The sequence below is a fragment of the Fundulus heteroclitus genome, chromosome 17 (genome assembly GCF_011125445.2).
Source record: "Fundulus heteroclitus isolate FHET01 chromosome 17, MU-UCD_Fhet_4.1, whole genome shotgun sequence".
Classification (NCBI taxonomy): domain Eukaryota; kingdom Metazoa; phylum Chordata; class Actinopteri; order Cyprinodontiformes; family Fundulidae; genus Fundulus; species Fundulus heteroclitus.
Genome location: NC_046377.1, coordinates 17,343,589 through 17,368,543, shown reverse-complemented (window position 1 = coordinate 17,368,543; position 24,955 = coordinate 17,343,589). Strand labels below are relative to the sequence as shown.

The following is a 24,955-nucleotide window of genomic DNA, read 5'->3' as shown; positions in this document are numbered from 1 at the left end:
CTGCGTGTTTTCGTGCACCGCCACCTACCGGGTGGTGATGCGCAACTGCAACAGCGTTGACATAAAGCAGAATAAATAAAACCGTAAATTCACTGTGCTAAACAGTGAAGAAAACATAAATGAGAAGAAAATGTCTATTTAAAAATCACGATAAAGGAAAAATAAGAAACAATAATAAAACTAAGAGAGAGCCTAAGAAACATCCAAGTGTTTCACTCATCTATTTGTGGATGTGCTGGCTCAGGTTGCAGAGCAACGCCTATGGTTACATTTCAAATATGCCATCCACGGTCACCACTTAATACCTCTGACTTCACAGTTTTTTTAACTGGTCAAAGTATTTTCTTAATCTTTCAATATTAATTTTCTATATCTAGTGTAATATTAGATATTACATGAAACTACAAGTTGCTGGAGCTGTGGAAAGCAGCTATTGGTGAAAGCACAGATGATTCATAGAAATTGTGGACGTCAGAGAAGTGACATACTTAGATATGGACAAAGGGGTCTGATAAAGGAGGACGGACCAGTTATCCTGGGGACAGCGTGTCCCTATCAGAGAACACCCAAGTAGTGACATTCTCCACTGATGTCATGTAGGAACACTGACATTGGCAGCCCCAGAATATTTTCCCTTGCATGGGAGTCTACCTACATTCTGGGTTCTATAAAATGCTGATGTAACCTTTATTCTGGGCTCGCTCTTGCTCTCTCTTTTTTCCCGTGTCAAAACAGTTAAGAGCCTCAGTACTGATCTGTATCATGTCTCTGGTTTGTTTAGATTATATGAGTTAAAGTATAGTTTCTGTTTCGTGAGTCATTTCCTTCGAAATAAGGTATTTATTCAATGAAGACCGCTTCTCCAGGGTAAAAGAACCAGACAGGGCCCAGAGGCGCCTAACCGCCAACAGGGGGCGGATTACCTTAACAATATTATGTAGTCATGATAAGACATTATCCAAACAAATGATTGTTTGGACACTTAATACTGACTATATTTTAAATATATTTTTCCTTTTTGTTGTATAGTGTTGCTGTTTTATATTTTTTATTAGCTTTATTCTATTTATAATCTATTCCAGTTCATTTCACTGCCTTCTATTTCCTCCTATTCAAATTCAGTTCTGTTCTTCTCTAATCTGCTCTGTTGAACCGCGTTCCACAAACTCCCAAATTTCCCCCATTGCGGGACAATAGAGGAATTCTAATCAAATCTTATAGTTCTATTCTATTCTAGTTTATTCTATTCTATTTAAATTCATTTTTATTGTATCATCCTCTGTTCCAATAAAATCCATTTCTATTCTATTGTATTGTATTCTATTCTATTGAATAGCTTTCTGTCATATAGACCTACAACTCAATTTAAGATGTGCTGTATTCTCTTCCTTCCTGTTTCAGTCTTTTTCAGCTAAGTCTGTTCTATTCTAGTCGAGTGAAATACAGTTGTATTTTATTCTGCTTTATTTCCAAAGGATAATTTCACATTTTCGTTATCTCCCTGAACTGAACTTTATGCTTTTTGCTCTATTTCTGTTACCTTGATGTGAATTTTACCTGATTTTGATGAATTGTAAACGGTGAACTATGGTATAAGGTGGCCAAACAAATTGATATGAATGCCAAATCTCGGTCGAACAAGTTGTGTTTGTGTGGCTCTATTTTTTTCTTCAGACTCCACAATGTGATAATTGCACTTTTTTTCTTGCTATGAAATGTTGATCTGCTGCTGACGCACGTGGACAAGTCCAGACCTGATAACTAAAAAAAAAAAAAAAAAAGTAAAATCTGATTTTCCAGTGATAGGTGAGTTCTTTCAGAGAAATTCCTCTAAAATTGGCCTGCAACTTTCTTTACATGCTTGAAATATTTTTATCCTGACATCACCAGGCTTATTTACTTGAGTTTCCCAGACATGTAATTAACCTATCCATCAGAGAGTCTGGTGTGACGGTGTTTGTGTGCTCAAAGGGTCCGAGAAATGCCAAGTCAGTCTGCAGTAAAGTACCAGCTATCTTTACTTATCAGTTCCATGGTCTTCTCAAAAATCTGAAAAATTTCCAAAATTACACACTACATGTCAAAATAAACATTTGAACGCAGTTCAAACACAGCAAATAAATTACCTAAAGGGGTTAGGGTAGTAATCATTCTGATTAGCAACATCACAGAAAAATGAAAAACACGGCAAGCAACAGAACAAGGCTTTAATACAGGGGTGTCAAACATACGGCCTGCGGGCCGGATCCGGCCCGCCGAACAATTTAGTCCGGCCCTGTGGCTAAATGCATTATCATTATAAATTTTTTATTTATTTATTTATTTTTTTTCAGTGTCCTGTCTGGCGATGTGACAATAAGATGCCACAAAGAGCTCATCAGATTTGACTTTCACAAGTGGACAAGATAAAAGGAAGAGAATGATAAAACAATTATTAAAAAAAAACATGTACTTCGTTTAATTGAAAATATGCAGTTCCTATATTGTCCACGAGGGGCGCTGTGTTTTAATCAGCAGAGGGTAGCACTGAGCTTCAGATATGGAAAATTGATTTTAAATCATTTCTTAATTTTTATCTGTTTGATGTATTTTGTCATGCAGGACAGTGTTTTTAAGTTCCAAAAAATGTGATTGAATGTTTTTCAACATTGTATAATCACTGTGATCAGTTCTTATGCATAATGCACAAGTAAATGTTTAACTGAGTAAAAGTATTGTTGAAATTGCACATACTTTTCTTAAAAACGCTGAGGTTATTCATAATATATTGTGTAAAAGTGAAATTAACTTAATATAAAAATCAAATAACAAGTCCACTTTTATTAGTTCTATTTAATCTTGCAATGAGTTAACTCGTGTGGCCCTCTTGAGATCAGATTAAGCTGTATGCGGCCCCTCAACCAAAATGAGTTTGACACCCCTGCTTTAATATGACAACAGCATGCAAACATGACCATTAGGAGGCCTAAACTCACCAGTTTAGGGTCAAAACTTGATTGAAAAATGACAGAAAACAAAATAACAACATGGGTTCGAAGAGAAACATTTAAAAAAAGCACAACTGGAAAGAAAGAAACCAACAAAGAACCCATTTGAGCGTTTAAACCACAGTTTTTTGACGTCATCATTTGGAAAGACTCACCTTTTTGCTCAGGGGGCGAGCGGTGATTTTCCAGTCTGCTGCCTGATCGAGCCCTTTGAAGCCTGCAGAGGAGAGCCGAGCTGAGCCTTTGGAGTAGATAAACTGAAGAAAGAGGATGAGGCATGGGGCTGACAAACCCAACCATGTGCAAATGCATCCCAAACTCTGGTTATGGACCAGCAGAGAGGCTTAAATTAGCCAAGCTTAGCCCAGTGAACCCTGTTGGGACTATAAACCTTATCACCTAATGTAAAAGCCAGCAGGATGCGTAGAGGTGAGGCTGCAAACGTGGTTTAGAGGAGCAGAGATGTCTCCTTGAGGGAGAGCAGGACCACTGACTGCACACAGACAAACAGAACCGAGGGAACAGGTGAGATAGTTTAACTTGGCTCACTGCTCATTTTACACGGGTCAGATCCACAGAGAGCGAGTCATGGTCTGATTAATCAGGAGCCAGAGAAGACCAACATTTGCAGCAGAAGCCTGGATGCAATGGCTGAACACATGGGGGCGCTACAATGCTTGCTTACTCTAAATTTGAATCTGGACCCTTAAAAGTCCCAGGTTTAAACTCATGAAAAGCTATTTAAACTCTTCTTGTGTCATATTAAGAAGCCACTATTGAGAGCAGAGTGCTTGGCGTTTCCACATTGCACACAGGCTGCATATTTCCCTGCCTCCGGATGGACACCGGCCATCAACAAAGGAGGAGGCCGGGGTTCAGCAGGGCAATCAATCGGTGGACCCCGGAGTGCGTCAGCAGCTCAAGCAGCATCACTTTGTGAGACAATTAGTCAGAAATGAGGGTACAAATCGGCTTTTCACGGGGAATCCACGTGGTTATCCAAAAACTGCGAGCAATGGAGCACATTACACAACTGTTTATGTAATAAATGTTGGCTTTTAACCATCTACAGTGCCTTGCAAAAGTATTTTACGCTGTTTTTCTTCACATTGCAACCACACACCTCGTTTTATTTGGGGATTCTTTACTTGACAGGGTCATGCAAAAACAGTGCACAATCATGATGCAGATATAAACGGATGAAAATGTTTTATTTTGCACGGTTTAACTCGAACGTCTCTTAGTAAAAGCGTCCATGTATGACTTAGACTTAGACAACCTTATTTGTCATTTTGTATGCACAGAGTGCGTACAAAACGACATTTCGTTGCATACAGCTTGTAAATTGCAGTAAAATTAAATTACAGTATAAGGTGCAGCAGTGATTTAAAGTAAACAATTGAAATGTAGACAATGCAGGAGAAAGTCACAGTGTACAGGTGAGTATTTTTAAAAAACATTTGTATGTACAGAATTGGATTGTGCGGATGGCATTTGTGCAAGAATGCATTTAGAAACTAAGAGTTCAGCAGCATTTGTAATGCTAGATGGAGATGCAATGTGCAATGTTCTCTCTATATTAATGAAGCTTTACGTTGAGGCGCATGAGCATCCCTGCAGCATGATGTTGCCTCTACTGTGTTTCACGGCGCAGAATGTTTTCAGGGTGATGTGCATGCAGGCCAAAACGTTCAAAGTCGGTGTCATCTGACCAGCAGACCTTCTTCCACATGCTTGCTCTGTCTTGTGGAAAACTGCAACTGGGATTTCTCACAGCCTTCTCATAGAGTCCTGGCATGCACAATAACTGTCCCTTCTACAGATTAGTCCACCCAAGCTGAAGACTTCTGCAGTGCCTGCAGAGTTACCATGGGCCTCTTGGCTACGTCTACAACTAAATGCTCTCTTAACCAGTTTAGGTGGAAGGCAACGTCTTGGTAGCTTTACAGCAGGGTTGCAAAATACATAACAAATTTTTCATTGCTGCAACTACTGTACCCAAAATTAATATTTAAAAGAACAGCTTGGATTGCAATTCATTTATTATTTAAGTAATATGGATTCAGGCTGTTTGTGCCTATAATCTGTTTGGTGACACTTGTAGTTTAATGCGGCATAACAAAAAGTTGTGGAATCTAAAGGTTGGCTGGTCGAGTCCTTAAGAAACTACAACTGAGTCGATTCACTCAGGGCTGCTGGGATAATTGATCTCTCTAAATTGCCTTCAGCTGTTGCCCTGATTGACCGGCGCTAGAGAGATATAGGCACTAGCCTCCCCGCGAGCCAGCGGGGATAATCGGGTGTAGACAATGGCTGTAGAGATGCATTAATAGCGATATCACAACACTCACCAAGATCATCTGCTGTTGTACCATTCTGCTCGTATTTTTTCAGGTGATGGATTGAACAGTGCAAAGCTTAGTGCAACTTTCTGCACCTGCTGCTTTGCTCTTCATGATGCACTTCAAACACTTACGCTTTTTACAACAAACCCCTGAAAATCACAACCACAGTTGGACTCTGTTTTAGCTATCAACACCTGAACATATGTCAGTACACATGTATGTATGTACAAATGTATACAATGTATATGCACATATATATGCGTAGGTACGTATGTATGTAGGCGCATAGATATATGTATATATATATATATATATATATATATATATATATATATATATATATATATATATATATAGAGACCACTATGAATGTAAATGAGACATCATATGCCCATTCCTATTTCCTTTTTTGTATTTTTTGGTATTCTTTTTGATCCATTGTATATATGAAGATTCACTGTATATAACTGAATGCACCTTTCCTACTCTGCACCTTCTTGTATGAGCCGATGTGACGAGTGAATTTCTCCATTGTGAGATCAATAAAGACTATCTTATCTTAATTAGCAGGGGTGTGACAATAGATCGATCCTAATTGATATATCGGTTAAATGATTAACGATCCAATTACATTGATACAAAGATCCATATTGTCATTTTTAAGATACACCTTTATTTTGAGACTAAAGTGAGACTAAAGTGAGCATGTGATCTATTATTATCCATCCATCCATCTTCCAACACATCTATCCCTATTAGGGTGGTAAGGGGTTCTGGTCCCTATCTGGACAGGTCGGCAGTCTATCGCAGTATTATTATTATTATTATTATTATTATTATTATTATTATTACCATTTATTTATTTTAACATTAGAACAATGCTGATATTGATTAAAATGCCCAATGGCGGTAAGAGCTTATAGTGAATAAAATGTTCAAATCATATTTTGTTTTTTTCTGAGTTAAAATGAATGTAAATAATAGACGGGCAGATAGCGCATAATATCGATGGCATCAATTTGAACTTTGTTATTTCGGCAAATATCGTATCGCCATCCAAACAAATCAATATATATATATATATATATATATATATATATATATATATATATATATATATATATAAATCTCGTATTGAGATAAAACTGATGGTTTACACCCCTACAGACTTTTGGTAGCAGTTGGTTAACTTTATTTAGGTGTATCAGAGTAAAGGGGGACACCATATTTACTGTGTGTTCAAGAAAATCCAAATTAAATATATTTGAGTTTGTGGCTGTATGTGACACATTGTGGAAAAGCTATAGAAACTTAACTATTTAAAGTTGTTGTCCATCGGTCTGAAGCGTAAATCGGAGTGCTCCTTTAAGCGGATAATAAAAAAAAAGGAGAGGCGGAGCTGCAGCGCGGCTCTGTCCCCTCCACCGGTTGTGCGCTCCTTAGAAATAGATGTTCAGGCGGCGGAGAGAGAGAGACTGCGGGGAGATGAACCACGCTGCAGGTCCCGGAGCTGCAGAAGAGCCGTCCTCCTCCTCCTCCTCCTCCTCCTCTTCCTCCTCTTCCTCCTGCTGCTGCTGCTGCTGCACCTCCGCTGGGCTCCTACTCTCTCAGCGGGACATCACACAGCGTCCGGGATCATGTTGTTTTCTCAGAGGGCTGCGTTATTATCGCCTCATTGGGTCGCTGCTGAGTGAAAGAGAAAGTCCACACTGGATCTGAGGAAGTTTTTTCTTCTTTAAAAAAAAAAAACATATTTGAATGCTTTTTTAGTTTTCTGTCAGGATACCTCCATCAAACCTTCAGGCTCAGCTTCCCTCCTCGCAGACTGTGGATCATCGCAGCGTCGTGGAGAAATGCTGCTTTTACTTGTGATCTGTCTGGCTGCGTTGCCCGACGCAGGTTAGTCCAATTATTATTTCTATATCATAGGGAAGTTTATACTAGATACTAATTAATCTGAGTCGTAATTCAAGGAAAAAAGCTGCCCGAGTCAAAAGTTGAGTAATGAATGTATATAAGTTTATTGTGGGACAGTATTTGAGGTTTTGCAGCCAGAGCTGCAGGTTCAGGAGAATAAATCCACAGTGGAACCTGACACTGTGGCCCTGGAGGGGGGGCCACGGAGCGTCTGGACGCCGCTCATCCTTCTCCATAGCTGGCCAACTTTATCTGTGTCAGAGTCCAGGCTGCATGGCTGCAGTCTGTGCCAGGCAGGTGCACCACGCCTCCATTATGGCTTTTTCATAACATTTCCCATCCAGGTAAATCACTGGTCTACATAGATACAGCGAGTCACCTCAGCCCTCTCTCTCTCTCTCTCTGACTGTAACTTTCCTGTGCCAAAAGTATTCACACCCCCATGTTAGCACTTTACAACCACTAATAGTGTATTTGAATGGGATTTTATCTGCTAAAGTTATTTTGAGAAATAACATTTTGCATTTCATTCTGGTGCCTCTAGTGTGGCTGTGCTACAAATTATATTTTTTATTATGGTATCTAAATTTAAATGATAATAAATGGAGGTTTTAGCAGTTTTTTTTTTTTTTTTTGAATAATTGCTTTTAATTTTCACAACAGAAGGATGCTGAAAGTGGCAGTTATATTTAATTTTTAATTCAATATTTTTTCATTGTGTTGGAAACTATGATTTTTTTTCCATCATTATCCACAAATATTAACATCCCGTCCATCCTCTTTTGTTAAAACCTCAAAATAGACATACAATGGCGTTCCTTTAACAATGAAAACAGTAGATCTTTATCAAAAAATGATAACTTGTCTTTTTTCAAAATGCCAGGCAACATTTGCGGCTCTGAACGCGTTTAATTCAAGTGAACTGTAGGTTCACTTGAATTTTTATATTAAGATAATTTCACTTTTACACAATATATTATTAATAACCTCAGCGTTTTTAAGAAAAGTATGTGCAATTTCAACAATACTTTTACTCAGTTAAACATTTACTTGTGCATTATGCATAAGAACTGATCACAGTGATTATACAATGTTGAAAAACATTTATTCACATTTTTTGGAACTTAAAAACACTGTCCTGCATGACAAAATACATCAAACAGACAAAAATTAAGAAATTATTTGAATTTTTCCACACCTGAAGCTTAATCTGCTAATTAAAACACAGCGCCCCTCGTGGACAATATAGGAACTGCATATTTTCAATTAAACGAAGTACATGTTTTTTTCAATAATTGTTTTATCATTCTCTTCGTTTTATCTTGTCCACTTGTGAAAGTCAAATCTGATGAGCTCTTTGTGGCATCTTATTGCCACATTGCCAGACAGGACACTGGGATTTAGCCACAGGGCTGTATGTTTGACACCCCTGCTTTAGACTGTAAAGGTTGCAGCCCCCTGCTCTAGACACAATCCAAGGCAACCAGGTGCCTTTAGAAACCATGTCATTAATTAATAGAGTCCATTTTTTAGGTAATTCTGTCCAGCATAAGAAAACTATGTGTGACACCTTGAGGGAAAACATAATGGAGAAACATGGTGGTGACAGAAGCATGCTGTGGGGACGTTTTTATCCAGTGGGAAAGGTGGGGAGCTGGTCAGATGGCTGGAGTTAAATGTGTCAATCCTGGAGGAAAAGCTGTTATTTATCGCCCATCAATTCAATTCAATTCAATTCAATTTTATTTATATAGCGCCAAATCATGAAACATGTCATCTCAAGGCACTTTACAAAGTCAAGTTCAATCATATTATACAGATTGGGTCAGATTATACAGATTGGTCAAAATGTCCTATATAAGGAAACCAGCTGATTGCTTCAAAGTCCCGACAAGCAGCATTCACTCCTGGGGAACCGTAGAGCCACAGGGAGAGTCGTCTGCATTGTCGATGACTTTGCTGCAATCCCTCATACTGAGCAAGCATGAAGCGACAGTGGGAAGAAAAACTCCCCATTAACGGGAAGGAAAAACCTCCGGCAGAACCGGGCTCAGTATGAACGGTCATCTGCCTCGACCGACTGGGGTTACAGAAGACAGAACAGAGACACAACAAGAGAGACAAAAAAGCACAGAAGCACACATTGATCTAGTAATCTGTTCTACATTAGATGGTAGTAGCGGGTGAGCCGTCTTAGCAATCTTCCCCATGTGAAAACATGGTGGTGAGAGCGTCATACTGTCAGGATGCTTTACTTCAGCAGGGACATTTATATAGCCAAATATGGAAAGTAATCCTTTAGAGGCTGCGGAAGAGTTGACACTGGAGAGGAGGATCACCTTCCAGCAGATATTGCTCCTAAAATGAGCAACAGCTTTGGAATTACCCAGTTAAAGTCAAAGTTGGACCTCAACCCAACTTAAAATGTTTAGAAATACTTAAACTTCTCCATGACGACGTGAAGTACCTTACCTTTTCCCCCCTCTACCCAGGTGCTTTGGTGGAGGTATTTCGAGCAGGCGTGGCCCCCCGCTGCGAGAGCCGGGCCTGCAACCCCCGCATGGGGAACCTCGCCCTGGGCCGGCGGGTCCTGACACAATCCGTCTGCGGGAACAACGGGACCGAGCTCTACTGCTCCTACGCCGACCCCAACGCCAACCTGGCCTGTGGCGCCCCCAAATGCTCCAAATGCAACGCCGCCCTGCCCCTCCTGTCCCACCTGGCCGGCGCCATGTCCGACTCCTCCTTCCGCCACCCCAACACCTGGTGGCAATCTGCGGAGGGCGCGGAGTCCGAGACGGTCCAGCTGGACCTGGAGACGGAGTTTTACTTCACGCATCTCATCCTCGTGTTTCGCTCCCCCCGGCCTGCTGCCATGACCCTGGAGCGCTCGCAGGACTTTGGGCGAACGTGGGAGATGTTGCAGTACTACGCCAGTAACTGCAGCGCCACCTTTGGACTGGAGGAGGGAAAGCCAGGAGGGGTCCGGAACGAGGCCGGCTGCACCTCCAAGTACTCGGGAGCTTATCCCTGCAGCCGAGGGGAGGTGAGGTGAAGCTCTGCGTCTTAAATGTTTCTGCTTGATTCGTCCTCAGTAACAATGCGTTTATTTCAGTTTTCCAAAAGCTTTCAAAAATATGCCCAAAGTTTGTGCAAATGAAAATGTCAATAGTTTGCAAAATCTTGTGGGTGCGTGAAATGTGCAAAAACCCATAGCTGTTATTTTGCAAATGAATGCAAATGTAAGAATGTATTTAGCATTTTATCAATTGTGCAGAGTTTTTTTTGTTTCGCCTGAAAAAGTGGACAAACAAAAAAAAAAAAAACAAGTTGCTGAAGTCTGGGTGTGCATAGACTCCCATGTTGTTTAACAATAATATCTCACTTGAAGGTTCAAAAACTGATGTCAACATCCACAACAAGAAAAAAAAAAAAAGAAAAGACTTACAGTCTCTGCTCTGTCTTCTGTAACCCCCAGTCGGTCGAGGCAGATGACCGTTCATCCTGAGCCTGGTTCTGCTGGAGGTTTTCCTTCCCGTTAATGGGGAGTTTTTCTTTCCACTGTCGCTTCATGCATGCTCAGTATGAGGGATTGCTGCAAAGCCATCAGAAATGACGACTCTCCCTGTGGCTCTTCGCTTCTCCAGGAGTGAATGCTGCTTGTCGGGACTTTGATGCAATCAACTGGTTCCCTTATATAGGAAATATTTGACCAATCTGTATAATCTGATTGATTTTGACTTTGTAAAGTGCCTCGAGATGACATGTTTTATGAATTGGCGCTATATAAATAAAATTGAATTGAATTGAATAGATCAATATTAACCTCAATACAAGACAGTTGGCAGCTCATCCTGAGTCTCATTGTCGGGAACCAAAAAACTAACAAAAACATATCGTAATGCTCTTAATTCAAGGTGTAAGCAATCAAATAGACCAAACCTGATCTGGAAAAGTTTGAATTAAAGTATTTTAAAGGTCTCAATAAGTATGAAATAATGAGTGCATGGGAAAACATTTTCATTTACAGAATTTATTACACATCCCCTTGTCTACATTTCTGGTCCGCCCTTCTATAATCCATTGACTATGTGCCTCTCTTTTCCTTTTCTTCCTCCCTCCCTTTGGTCATTGCCTTCATTTTCATCCCCTCTCCCAAAACTCCTAGTGCCCTACCTCCTTTCCCTCGTGTCTTTCTTTCCCAGTAAATTACCAAACCGCACATTTAAAGCCTCCACTCTGATATATGCCACCTTCGTATAGTGAACTTTTTTTATTTGATGTTTTAAAATGGACAGAAAAGACTGAGAAACTGGATTCTGGGAAAGTATGAAGAGTGTGGAAGAACCCTGAATCCTACTCTGAAGACAGGTGGAGGTTTATGAAAGCAAATCTAGGCTGTTTACCGGTATAAATGTATTCCAAGGTTTTAGAAATGTTCCATCATTGCCTTCCTACACTTTAAAATCCTCTTAATGAGATGTCAACACGACAGACGGACTGCAGGTTTTTCAGCTGTATATATTAGGAAGTAACGCACGCTGTAGCTCCCCTACTGATTGCTACACACTGCCAGTCAGCTTGCTGAAACATGACACTTTAACACGGTGAACTATTTCCTCTACAGACTAATTGATGGTCTGTGTTACTCTATAACAGAAGAAACAAAGAGGGACAGTGTTGGACACTAAAGGTTTCTAAAGTTAATTGCTTTAAAGCTTTGTATTGAAATCAAAACAGGTGATTGTTATAGAGAATAATTTAACTGTAACAATTTTTAGGTTTTATTATTTTAGTAGCAATTGTTTTCTATTTAAGATAAAGAAAATGTACCCATTTTTGTTTTCAGTTTTGCCTTAAAAACTGTAAAACAGTGATGTTTGGAGATTATGGTAGAAACTTTCACGCTGACCTGGTTAATTTGAGAGTTTGACTTGTAAAACCCTTTTTTGTATTTCTAAAAACAGAATATTAGATGGATTCTCAGTTTTTTCCCCCCGAAAATATTGCTAAAATCTTCCGAAGCCGGTGTTATTTTGTTTATTTACTGCCTTATATCTGGCGGTAACATCAAAACCATGAAAACATCGTCAGCTGCCTCATGCAGTCTTACTGACGACGGCTTTTCTCCTCTGGAAGCCGTTTAGAGGATCAGATTTTTAATCAGATGGGCGAAATCCCACCAAACACATCCAGCTCACTCAAGCAGGTGGAGCGGAGGGCGGATCCACACCTGCGGTGGAAATGCTGGAGGTGTGACAGCATTTTCCCACCTCCCTGCAAAAAAAAAAAAAAAAAAAAAAGTGCAACTGATGAGATAATTTGCGTGTCGCGTGTGGACGGTAATCCGTGCCGTTTTTGGCTCAGCCACTGGAGGAGTCGGCCTCCTCTTGAAGAAGTCACGCAACAGGCAACGCGGCGCAGGTTTTGAGAGCAGACCCAGGTGGGGGGAGGGGGGGGGGGTGTCTCTGCCGAGGGGCATGATTGAGTGTTTAACAGGCTCCCTTTGACCGGAGTACGGAAGAGCTTCCTTATATCCATTGATGTTTAATCAGAGCAGCGTGTGTCAGGAGCTGCTCTGCAGATGTGCTGAGGACCGTGCCAGGCGTGTTGCTGCTCTGCATTTGTCCTTGATATGAGCACATAAATAAGATGATCTGCCAATGGAATGAGTATTCTGACCCCTAAAATAAGATAATTAGATATACTGAACTCTAAATGAGAGGAATTTAAGTGTAAAAAATCTCATTCCATTGGCAAATCATCTTATTTACCTGCTCAAATTAAGGACAAATGCACTAATTTCAAGAAGATTTTACTTATTTTTAGTTTAGTTTTTGCAGTGCACCGTGTTTGTTAGGTCGCGTGTTCTTTCACAGCTGCACAGAAGTTTAACGCGAGCTGATGTACTCATTTCTAGTCCTGTCAAATTTGCTCTGAACCTCCTCAGAGTCCATCTTCTAAGTGACACCATATACAAACCAAACCTCAGCAGATCTCACTGCTATCGTGTAAATCTTCCTTCACTCTTGCAGCTTTGTGCTTCTGTCACAAATCGCCCCGGACTGTCGTCTCCATCCACTCTGCCCCGGCCTGCTTTCTTCTTCTTCTTCTTCTTCTTCACCTTTTTCCTGCACCGACAGCAGCTTTGCATGGTTGACCCCAGGCACTTGAACTCATCCACCTTCAGTACCTCTACAGTACTTCAGCCTCACTTCTCCAGTGACAAATGTTGTTAATTTTACTTAATTCAGCTAGAACTGAAGGCTGCAGTACTTTATATGGGAAGTAAAGTAAAGATGACAGTAACCTAACAGACACAGGATCTTAATTAATAAAGTAGAAAATAATTTTCTGATCAAATCTAACTGGTGCTAAAAGTCACACTGCAAAAAATAGAGCTAAAAATAAGAAAACATTTCTTGAAATGAGAGTATTTTTCTTTGATTTGAGCAGGTAAATAAGATTATTTGCCAATGGAATAAGATTTTTACACTTAAAATAGGAACAATTCATCTCCATCGTCTTATTTCAAGTGCAGTATATCTAATTATCTTATTTTAGGGGTAAAGATACTCATTCCATTGGCAAAAAATCTTATTTACCTGCTCAAATCCAGGAGAAATACATTAATTTCAAGAAAATTTTACTTATTAATTTTAGTTCTCTTTTTGCAGTGCATCGTAATTGTTTCAAAACGCATTACCAGATTCTCATTAATAGAAACGGCATAAAAACAGAACAAATACACCTTCAAGATGACAGAGTTTAGTTTAATCCATTTCCTTTTGTGCCCTCAGGATCAGTTTATTAGTCCTGTTCTGTTCTTGTCGTCAACCACGATGAGGCCTAACGAGCAATCAACGCTAAAATAAGCCGGTAAAGCGAAACAAAAGCTTTACCTCCAAGAATTAGGCTCCACTTGCATCGACATGATGGAACATTGACATTTTGACTGCACAAAGAGTCAAACTGAGGCCCGATGTGCTGTTTTAGCATGCATCAAAGCTCTCTGGGCTGCATGCGAGCTCCTGGGATCAGATAAGTGAGACTCAAGCTTGGAGCAGGGTGTCGGAAAGAGAGAGGGGGGGAAGGTGGGTGAGTAGGAGGTGGAGGGGGGGAGGGGGGGTGGTTGCTGCTCGGAGCGATTACAGGCAGCAGGTATTCTCGGTTTTCTTCTTCTCCCCCTTCTCTTGGCAAACATAAAAGCATGTCATCTCATGTGCTGAAAGCGTTCAGTGTTCACCTGTGATGTGGGGAAAAGGTGACGGCTGAGAGAGAGAGAGAGACGGGGAGAAAGTATTCACGCCTCCCTCCGTGCCTTATTTATGAGGTCAGCTGGGCTGCAAGAATGCAAGTGTTTGTTACAGAGTCTGACCTCCTTAGGGCAGACAAAGAAGCAGACCCGTCTAGCACGCACGCATACGCACAAAAACACACACACACACACACACTTCCTTTCTCTGTACTTCAAACATACACACTCGCCCATGTCCTTTTAGATAAACACATACAGTCGCTCTCCGTCTGTCTGCTGGGAAGGAAGTGCCGTTGCTCTGATGGATGTCGGTACCATTGGCTAGACACCCCCCCCCCCCACACCGCCCTGCCCCGCCCCCACACTCCTCTCTCTCTCTTTCTCTCTCTCTCCATTTTCTGCTTCCATCAATGCCCATTGTGCCTGTTTACCAGATTACAGTCCACAGCGCTTTGATGGAATTAGGCCCGTTAAAGCCGGGCTTACTTTACTTTGCAGACTGAAACAGGAAGAAAGATATTCAGTGTCCCGCGGTGAACCCACAACCTCGGCCTGCGCACAGCCTGAAATCTGTTGCATTTTTTAATGGCAGGTGTGAAAGCTTTTCATCTCCAAAAAGGTGCTTTGAACACAGTCGAGCCGTTCGGTCTTTTCGGCCTCCAACAATGACGTTAATGGTTGATTTTTTCCCCCCTCCAGAGCTCTGCTGCAACGCAGTAATGAATGTGTAAGGTTTTGAAACATGAAAAAGGATCAAATATCAACTTAATTCCTAAAGACTTTAGAATAAAGCTTAAAAACAGGCACAAATTGACTTAATCTTGTTTTGTTTTTTTCACTCTGATTTAATGTTTCCCAGGCTTTAAAAGCCAGGCTTTCTTCTGGTGGAGGACAATGCTCACCTCTATTTACAGTAAACGGGATTTATCCTCCGTTCACACAGCCCAACAACTAGCAACAACACTATTAAGCAACAGAATGTCTGTAACTTCCTTTAAAATCCAGTTTACAAGCAGTAAGCAGTTGCAGTAAAGCTTTCCAGGTTAAACTAATGGATTTGAACTTAAATGTTTAATCAATTTGTTAATTAAAGCCCTCAAATGTTCCTAGTGTGTCTTTTTGTACGGCTGTTGATGAATGTAGAAAGCTTTGAAATTTATTAGATGAAAGAAAAACTTATTTTATGTTGAGGCATTAGATTTTTAGCTGATAAAGGTATTTTTTTCTACAAATAAAGAACATTTAATTGCACAGAAAAGTCATTAAGGTTTGAGATATTAGAAACATACAGTAAACCCTGCTGTATTGAATTACTGATATTGAATTCATACACACCTGTAAACACACAGTTCCAGCTTAGATGCTTTCCTTTTATTTTCTTTGAATTTTACATTTGCATTAATTTTATTTTGTACAGAATAGAATAAAATCTACTCCCCCCTTCAATAGTTGAAGAAGATAGATCCTTCTACCAATGTCTTATGTGTTTTTGAAGGGGGAGACTTTTAGCTGCTTCCATCCACTGTTGCTATGATTTACACAACCACTTGTTTGGCATTCCAAGACTGGTGTGACAAACAAGAAATTGGTTGAATGACCGGTTAAACAAAAGCACCAACCCTGTTGCCAAGGTTGAGAAAAGTGACTAAAAAAAACAGGTTTTAGTAACTATTTTTTACCAGCCCTTGTGCCGGTAAAATAATGAAAGGGATAACTTTACTCTCCTTTCTCAGTGTCTGAGCCAAATGAACCAGAGGATGTTTGACTGCAGGTGCCGTCTAACTTTATGTCACCACACACCACCCCCATGTGTTGTATTAACTTAAAGTAACTTAAGGGCCAAACATGATATATTTGTAAGGAAACCAATTATAGACAGGCCTAAAGTTTAAGTGCTAGAACAGATCATGTCATCAGGAAAAAGGTTTTTGTCATCTACGTTACTTTAATGCTGCTAAAGCCTCATGATTTAAGCATTGGCTGATTATTTAGAGAAGAGAGCTTTTAAATTTCTGAGTAGGGTACCAGTCTGTTAGGTGTTAGAGCTACTACCTATTACATAAAAACTCTTCTGACCTCTTTTTTAAATCAGCTTTTGGAAAAAATCACCATATAAAATCATCATATGAGCTCATCTAAGCTGGATACTTTGTTATAAAATCTACATGCTGTCCTCAGTCATCTTTTAGGTGCATATTTTGATGTCCTTTTACTCCCCCGTTTTTATTTTAGGCTCTTGTATACATTTTTACTTTGGATGAGAAAATACATATTACCGGGCCCTGAAACTTCTATACAATGTAGCATTTGTCAAACAAAGACGACATGGCACTGCATTGGGCCAGTCCAGCTGATAAGGGTACACAATGTGATTAAAAAAAGACTACGCTAGAAATCTCCTACTGAGCTCTTCACAGTAAGCCACTGAGAAAAACGCAAGCGTCATCTGCATATATGAATATTTTTTACATCGTTTCTCTAAATTTAAATGAACACTGTAAGCAATAACTCTAATAAGCTTATAATAAACCTGCCGTGAGTTGTCAGTGAGTATTTGAGTGCATGCCAGCGAAGGGTAGGTGGGTGTGTTGATGTTGCTGTGGTGTTGCTGGGCTGTCATGAAGCTTTTATTCAGCCCTGAGTGATGTGGAACTGCATCTTCATCTCTGCCTTTGTGCTGCCCCCGTTCACCGTGCTCTCCCGTGGACCCGGCGCCCCCTCATCCTATTTGTCGTGTTCTCTTAATCGTGGATCACAATGCCGTGCCCCTATGACCTCCTTCAACGACGAGGAAGTTAATACCGCTCCTCCCATCGTGCTTCCAGCCGATCATCCAACCAATCAATGTAGAGTAACAAGGCTTTTCCTTTTCGTGCCTCAGCCAAAATTTAAGTTATATCAACTTGTAAAGAGGTACTCTGCAAACATTTTATTCCCCAGGCAGGTTTAGGACTGCCCCCAACAACAGCCGCAGTCTTAGTTGCTAGCAACAGCAATAGCCATGGCAATGGCAGGCCATAAAGGGATAGTAAAGGATTTTTAGGGAACAGTGAGGGACAGGAGAAACAGAGAGAACGGGGAATGCACTCGTGCTAGGGTGCCCAGCAACGTCAAGGTCACATGAGGTCACATCCACCAATTCTGGGATGCAAAGTTATAAATCAGGGCTCAAATGATCCTAAACTAGCTCCCACTGTAGGAGCAGATGTAGCATTCTGGACTAATTGGTTTTATAACTGAATAAATGGATATAATGCCTCTTGTTATTATAACAATCATCTGTATATTATGCTATTGTACATATCTGTAAAACTCTACTCAAAGTAATATCCACCTGTATATTATATTCGGTACATATCCAGCTGTAAATTTAGTTCACAATACTAGTTATCTATATATTATACTCATAGGACGAATCTATCAGTAAAATTCTGTTTATAATAGTATCCATCTCTATATTTATTCAGTAAAAACCCATATCCTGTACTTATGGAACCATTGTTTATCCTGCACTTGCTGCTATTGCACTTCTGGTTAGACCTAAACTGCATTTCGTTGCCTTGTACCTGTGTAATGACAATAAAACTTAATCTAATCTAATCTAATACAGTTTTTATTTTTTGCCCAGCTTCGGTATTTTACTGAGCGGTGAAAAAGTCTTCAGTTTTTGCTTTTTTTTGTCACTTAAATTGTACCGATCAAACAAATTTTAGTTTACAGTGTTACAAATGATTTCATTTATTAGGGGAAATGAAGCTGTCTAAACCTAGCCAGCCAGACTCATTTATGCCGTAAACACAACATATTAATCTGGAAGAGCTGCTATTGCACTTCTGGTTAGACCTAAACTGCATTTCGTTGCCTTGTACCTGTACCTGTGAAATGACAATAAAGTTGAACCTAATCTAATCTAATCTAGATTAGTAAATAAAATTGCAGAAGAGATTGTCACATTTCTTTAGCTGTGGTTTGCCATAATCTAGGGTCTTGAAATAAAAAAAAAGTCTATCAAGGAAGGGTATTATGTAAATGTAAGTAATATTGGTTACACATCTTTAAAAGAAATTTTTGAAACATTTCAGATCAGAAAGTCTTGTGAATATTTATATTTAAAAAAAACAGATCATAGTGCCTAGTTTAGCAGTTTTGTGGTGGTACATATAGGTGAAATAAAGTCTTATTGCAAATATGGTAAAACTCAAAACACACTTCTACCTGTTTCTTTTATCCAGAGATTTAACATTTTCAGTCTCCTCTATACTTATTTTAAAGTTAATTTTTTTTAAACGTGATGTGAGAAAACTACATGGGACTAGACAGACTTTTAGAGTTTTAGTAGCATGAAGGACGGTCCGTGAATAACATTGTGACAACTATTTTACTGTAGTGCAGTTTAAACACCACACATTAAAACCAGACCTTTTACAAAAGTGAGACTTTTAGCTGTTTCCGTTCACGGCTTTTATGTTTTATACAAACATTGCAGCGCTGCATTAGAGTAACGAAACCGATCAGAACAGAGGCAAAAAATACAAAGTACATCTTCAATACTGTCAGGATTTTTTATTTTTAAATTAAATTTTGATCACTGCTATGCACTGTGATGACTTATAGGCAGACAGGGATCACTATAGACACATAATGAAACAGTCAAGATGTTCCCTGAGTTATCTGGAGCTGAAAAGTCTAATGGCTGGAGGAATGAATGTATTGCATAATCTGAAAACTCAAAAAAACCACGCCCCTACAAATGTTTTATGAGTAAAAAAAAAAAAGGTGCTTTCATTCACTGTTGCTTTGTTTTTCACAACCTGTACAGCTTGCTAAAATGAAGTATTCTGATAATTAGGTTGCGATATTGTGCTTTAACTTGTGAATTTACTGGCAGACTGGACTCACCAAAGAGAGTTGTCAAAACAGAGTGAAATTAGCACTTTGTCATTCATTCATACATAACAATGCTATTTTGTTGCATGGACTCACCATTAGGAAAACTCTATAACATAACAAACGTAGAAATATAGGGAGGATAAATATCCAAATATCCATACAAATAGAAATATTCAAACTTAATATAAGAAGCATGTTTTACAGCAGCAGAACCAGGAAACATCACTACTCCAAAACATCCGGTACATCCATCCATCACCACTTATCCTTGCAGGGTCATTGAACAAGAGGCAGGGTAAACCCTGGAAAGGACGCCAGTCCATCAGAGGGCAAACAAGAAACACACACGTCAAACAACCATGCAAACACACGCTTATACCTTAAGACCATTCACAGACTAATCAACGTAGCCTAACATTCATGCTTTCTGACTGTGGGAGACAGCCCCAGTGCCCAGAAAGGACCCACACATTCACAGAGTAGGAGAACAGCAAACCCATTTATAAAACAGACCAGGGATTTTAACCTGGCAACATATTGCACACTGCAAAAAGGGAACTAAAAGTAAGTAAAAATTTCTTGAAATTAATGTATTCTTCTTTGATTTGAGGAGCTAAATAAAACTACTTGCCAGTGGAATGAGTATTTTTGACAATAAAATAAGATAAATAAATATCCTGCACTTGAAATAAGATGATGGAGATGAATTGTTCCTATTTTAAGTGCAAAAATCTTATTCCATTGGCAAATAGTCTCATTTAGTTCCTCAAATCAAGGAAAAATACACTGATTTCAAGAAAATTTCACTTACTTTTAGCTCCATTTTTGCAGTGCAGGGGGATATCCCTGAATTTTTGGAAGTTCAAGAGGAATTTAACTATTGCACAATCGGACTTTGGGTAAAATCTTAATACCCAGCAACCAATTTCTTCCACTGAAGCATTTAAAAACAAAAAGTAGCCAACAGAAGTGAGCAACTTAGTCTTACTAGACCGTAAAGTCAGGTATTTTTCCATTAATAACCTGATTTGTTTGGCTATGTTCACATGTTAATGGGGCATGCAGGCGTCAAGGTATTTCAATCATAGAAAAAAAAGTTGCATCAGAACCGCTTTTTTATTTTATTTTTTTTAAACAGTGGCCAGAAGGTAGCAATCCACGATATTAACCCAGCATGTCTCTCTCTCTGACTGTTAGGTGATATATCGAACCCTCCCAAAGTGGCAGTTGCTGGATCCCTTTGGGTTGGAGGGCCAGCAGCAGCTGAAGGTGACCAACATCCGGATCCGGCTGTTAAAGCACCAGCAGTGCCCCTGCCAGGCCAAAGCTCTGGCCTCCAAAAGCAAAGCGCTTCCCGCGCGACACTTTGCCATCTATGACCTGATCGTGAAAGGAAGCTGCTTCTGTAACGGCCACGCCGAGCAGTGCGTGCCCGCGCCTAAATACCAGCCGACCAGAGACCGGACCAACCATGTGGTAAGGCAAGAGAAACTTGCAACTTGTCCTGTTTTAGCTCTTTGGTCATACTTGCTAGCCTCGTGAGACCATCCTGATCTCGCGAGCTTTCAAGGTTTCACTCACAGATCAGTCTGGCTACTCTCCGTTAAAGAAAATTTGGAGCCGTTCACCAAACGAACGTCCAATCAGCGTTGGCTTTGAGGCGGGTTGAGGTGTGACGCAACGAGAAGCGCAACAGTTCAGTCTAAAGAACATGGCGGCTTCAGCCGATGAAACTAGCGTTAGCGTGGCTATCGAGCAAGTTTTATCGGAATTACAGAGTATTTCTTTGCTGAGCTAACAAGCCTTTACCTGCAACAGCAAGAGTAGCTTGGCTTGTGTTTTCGTCGTCGCTCTGTTACGAGCGACGACGAATCTGATTGGTTCATTTGGCCCGTCTATCACCAACATAGGCCAATCAGCTAACCAGTATTTTCGCCCCTTCCCAAAATTACTTCAACGGAAGGTTTCCAGATGGATATGCGGAGCAAATCTATCTGGCGGAGTCAGGTAACATACTTGCATGGTTTAGATCTAACTACATTTGGTAATTACAGAAAATTGTTTTTAGATTATTTAATCTATGGGATGCCTGGCCCTATGTAAAAAAAATGAATTACCCTCTTTGTTAAATGATAAATAAACTGTAATTAAAGACATTATATTGGTGCGGTTTCGCAAGCCGCGCCCTGGCCGGATTGCTCCCAGACATGTAGAACCAATAAATCATTTAAATAGAACCTGTCTGCGTCACCATCCACTGCTGTGGTGTTTTGATTTTCATCTGTGTTTTTCATTTTGGTTATCTTCTTGTCAGGTCTTGCCTTACTGTGTTCATTATTGGTTTGGTAGTAGTGCCTTATCTGTTCTTTGTACTTTTAAGTTATTTCTGTTAGACACATCTGAGAGTTCCTGCTTTTTCTCCGTCACCCTGCCAGCTGTTGCACCTCTCCCTATTCCCCTGCCTTCTCGTTCGCTCTGATTAGCTCCTTTGGGTTGCCGTTCATTTCTCGCCCCTTCCTCAGTATATAAATATACCTACAAGTTTTGTTTTTTTGTTTGTTTGTTTGTTCCTCACCGTCTCCTTCCGCTCACTGCTCATGCCTTATGCTCATTTGCCTCTGTTGCTGTTGTTGTGCTATCTCCCAGTTCACCTGCTAAAATTTGTTGTTTTGTTCATCATTGGCCTTCCAAAAGTGCTTAAAGAGAGAATCCCCAACTTTTAAAGCACAGAAGCAGGGGCGGTTCTAGACCAAATTTACCAGGGGGGGCCAAGGTGGGGCCAGTGTTTTTTCACAGGGGCACAGAACAAAAAAAATTAAAAACAATAAAATGGCAATATTTAACTGTGTAATAATATTAAGTGAGCCATTTGTGGCTCTGGAACTGCAGGTTTCAGACCCCTGATCTAGCAGTTGAAAACTTTGCCCCCTGCTCAATACGGCTGAACGTGAAACATCTTAGGTTTTAAATTCTTTATAGAGTAAAGCTGTATAGGTAAAAAATAATAATTGGTCAAAGTGACCAATCAGTTATGGTTGCAAATAATTATGAGAAGTTTATTTAACATCATGCTTTTAGTACAGGGGCCATAACAGGGGCCAGGGCCATTTGTACAGGGGCATGGGCCCCTGTTGGCCCCTGTCTAGAACCGCCCCTGCACAGAAGGCTTTACTTGCCGCAGTTAAGGTCAGAGTTGTTGATTAAACGGTCTACAGAGGCCATAAAACTATGTCCAAAACTCATGCTCATAACCCCCCCCCCCCCCCCCCCTCTCTCTCTCTTTAATGTAGATAAATTAAAATTAACTGGCAAAGAGTGGGCCAAAAAAATCCAAACAATGTAAAAGACTCATTGTTTGGCATCACAAGTGCTTGATGACAGCTGGTTCTGCCAAGGCAGACCCAACCAGTTATTAGGTAGCTGGCTTTTTTTTCCTCCTCCTTCACGCAGGGCCAGGTTGTTTCAAATATCCTTTTACCTAAATAGACTACATTGCTATTTAAAAAAACTGCATTCAGTATTTTTATTTGTCCAATGATATGAATTGCTCAGAAAGCGTGACCAAAAAGCAAAAAGAGAACCGATCTGTATGGAGAGGAAGTTTTCAAAGCACTGTTTGCAACTTTCAGGGTTTTTTTTAGGTTGGGGAAATCTTTAAATATTTTCTTTGCTTACTGATGGTTGCAACCAATAATTTACTGCTATTACTGCTTCTAAATGCACACAGTTTTAGGCGGTAATCACAGTGTACAAAAGCCTTTAAGCAACATAGTACGTCCATTAAACGCCAGATATAGTTATGGGGTGTGAGCTCTCCCTCAAACAAGAACTTTGTGAGTTGATTCTAATCCTGGCTTCTTGACTAAAATTATTTAATGTAACGTTTTATTTCTAGCCAGTAATTGTCATCCTAGTGCTACTAAAATAGTTTTCGGGATTGGTACTGATAGCAACGCTCTTCCTCTTTCGTCTTGTTTAGACAAATTGACACATTTTCCAGGCTTTGATCGTTATCTTGTAGTAATCACAGCCTGTGGGCATTTTTTTGCACGTTTGGGGGAAATAAAGATTTTAGGACTAGATAATAGAAAAACTGTTTGTTTTCTTCGTCTCGGCTGCTTGTTTATAACATTCTCAAGGAGGGGGTCACCTTTCCGTCTTTCCTGCTTCCTTTTGATCAGATAAACATCTGCGTCTCTGTTTATAAGAAGGTCCAGAAATGGAAATATGTGTTTGTTGATGAAGGTGTGAATGGGTAATGTTTTGGATTGAGATCTACCCATGAGTGTGTCATGGTGGAGGTCCTATCCATCGCTAAATCTACACAAACACCAACCCAGGACACATAAACCCATCCGTTTTCCTGAAGGCTGCAAACCACAACATTAAAGTGAGTTTTCTTTACAAATCACGAAATAAGAGAAGGTATTTTTCTTTTTGATAAACAACATCGCTGCATCTACTGTAGGGCTTAAGTTTCTTTTCACACACCTTAACAAAATAAACCTCTACAGTCCGTAAAAGTAAAAAGAGATTTATATCTCAGACTTTTTCAGCTGGTTGCCAACTGTAACACTATAAAACTGAGACTGCATTGGTACAATAGAGCTTTTAAGTCACATGTACTTAAGTCAATAGGAGAGTTAGTAGCTGTATTTCATGCTATTTTTTTTTATAACAATATAGAATCAGTGGCGCTTCGGTGGGCGTGCTGCCTCGCGCTTTAATTCAGGTGCGCACTTTTAAGCGTCATTTTAAAGAACATGTAACATCAGGGGCTTCATCTCAGATCTATTAGTACCCCTGTTCCCTTTATAGGAGCCCTTTACAGTATTTAGTTATACATTTTCCCCGCTGTTTATCCCTTGCACGCAGCGCAACAACGGGGGTAAAATCCGCCCACCGCACCGCCCAGAGCGCACTGACGAGAGCAATAGAGATTTGTCTGATCAGCGCGGCGACTGACTGAGAAACCTGTCGCTGTGAAAGGTGATGAGAATGTTATAAACTGTAACAGTCTAGAAGTGCATTGAGCTGAAAAGAGGGAGACTTCAGCAGCTGGATCGTGCGTAAAGACGCAGCGGGAATCTCTGTGTGCTTCAGTGTTGCTGCTGAGAGGAAATTGTTGACCATAAAGGCTTGATGAAACTCAGCCTGATTCACCAATCAGGTTATAGATTTACAATGATAAACAACCCATAGATGAATGTGTAACAGTATAATAATTCGGTCAATACCTTAAAACTACTTAATTTTATTCAGTATTATTTGAACAATTGTGTATTTTTTTTATGTCTTAATCCATTAACTGAACAATAAAGTATTAATATGTCTCTTTCTCTTTTTAACAAAAGTAATACATGTCTACTTTATTGTCTGGTGGGATAAAAATGAGATGGAGTTGACTCTACCGGCTCTTCCAGGGTCCGATTAGCCCCGCCCCCAAATTAGCATAATCTCACTCTTAACTTTTGATAAAAGTTGAGAGGTCTGAGCATATCTCTTTACTATTTTAGTCAAGCTAACTGACATGCTTGTACTGCTTAAGTTTTGATAAA

The 24,955-nt window shown here is 40.0% G+C and overlaps 1 protein-coding gene across 1 annotated transcript in view; it reads left to right on the top strand.

Moving 5' to 3' along the window:
• Positions 1-6,767: 6,767 nt before the first annotated feature.
• The window catches only part of ntn4 (netrin 4), a 41,838-nt gene continuing 23,650 nt past the window's right edge, over positions 6,768-24,955 (top strand). Inside the window, exons 1-3 of the mRNA XM_012873838.3 lie at positions 6,768-7,231; positions 9,742-10,295; positions 20,595-20,873. Of these exons, the coding sequence (XP_012729292.2) occupies positions 7,186-7,231; positions 9,742-10,295; positions 20,595-20,873 (879 nt within the window). The 5' untranslated portion in view covers positions 6,768-7,185. The remainder of the gene's footprint in view (positions 7,232-9,741; positions 10,296-20,594; positions 20,874-24,955) is intronic.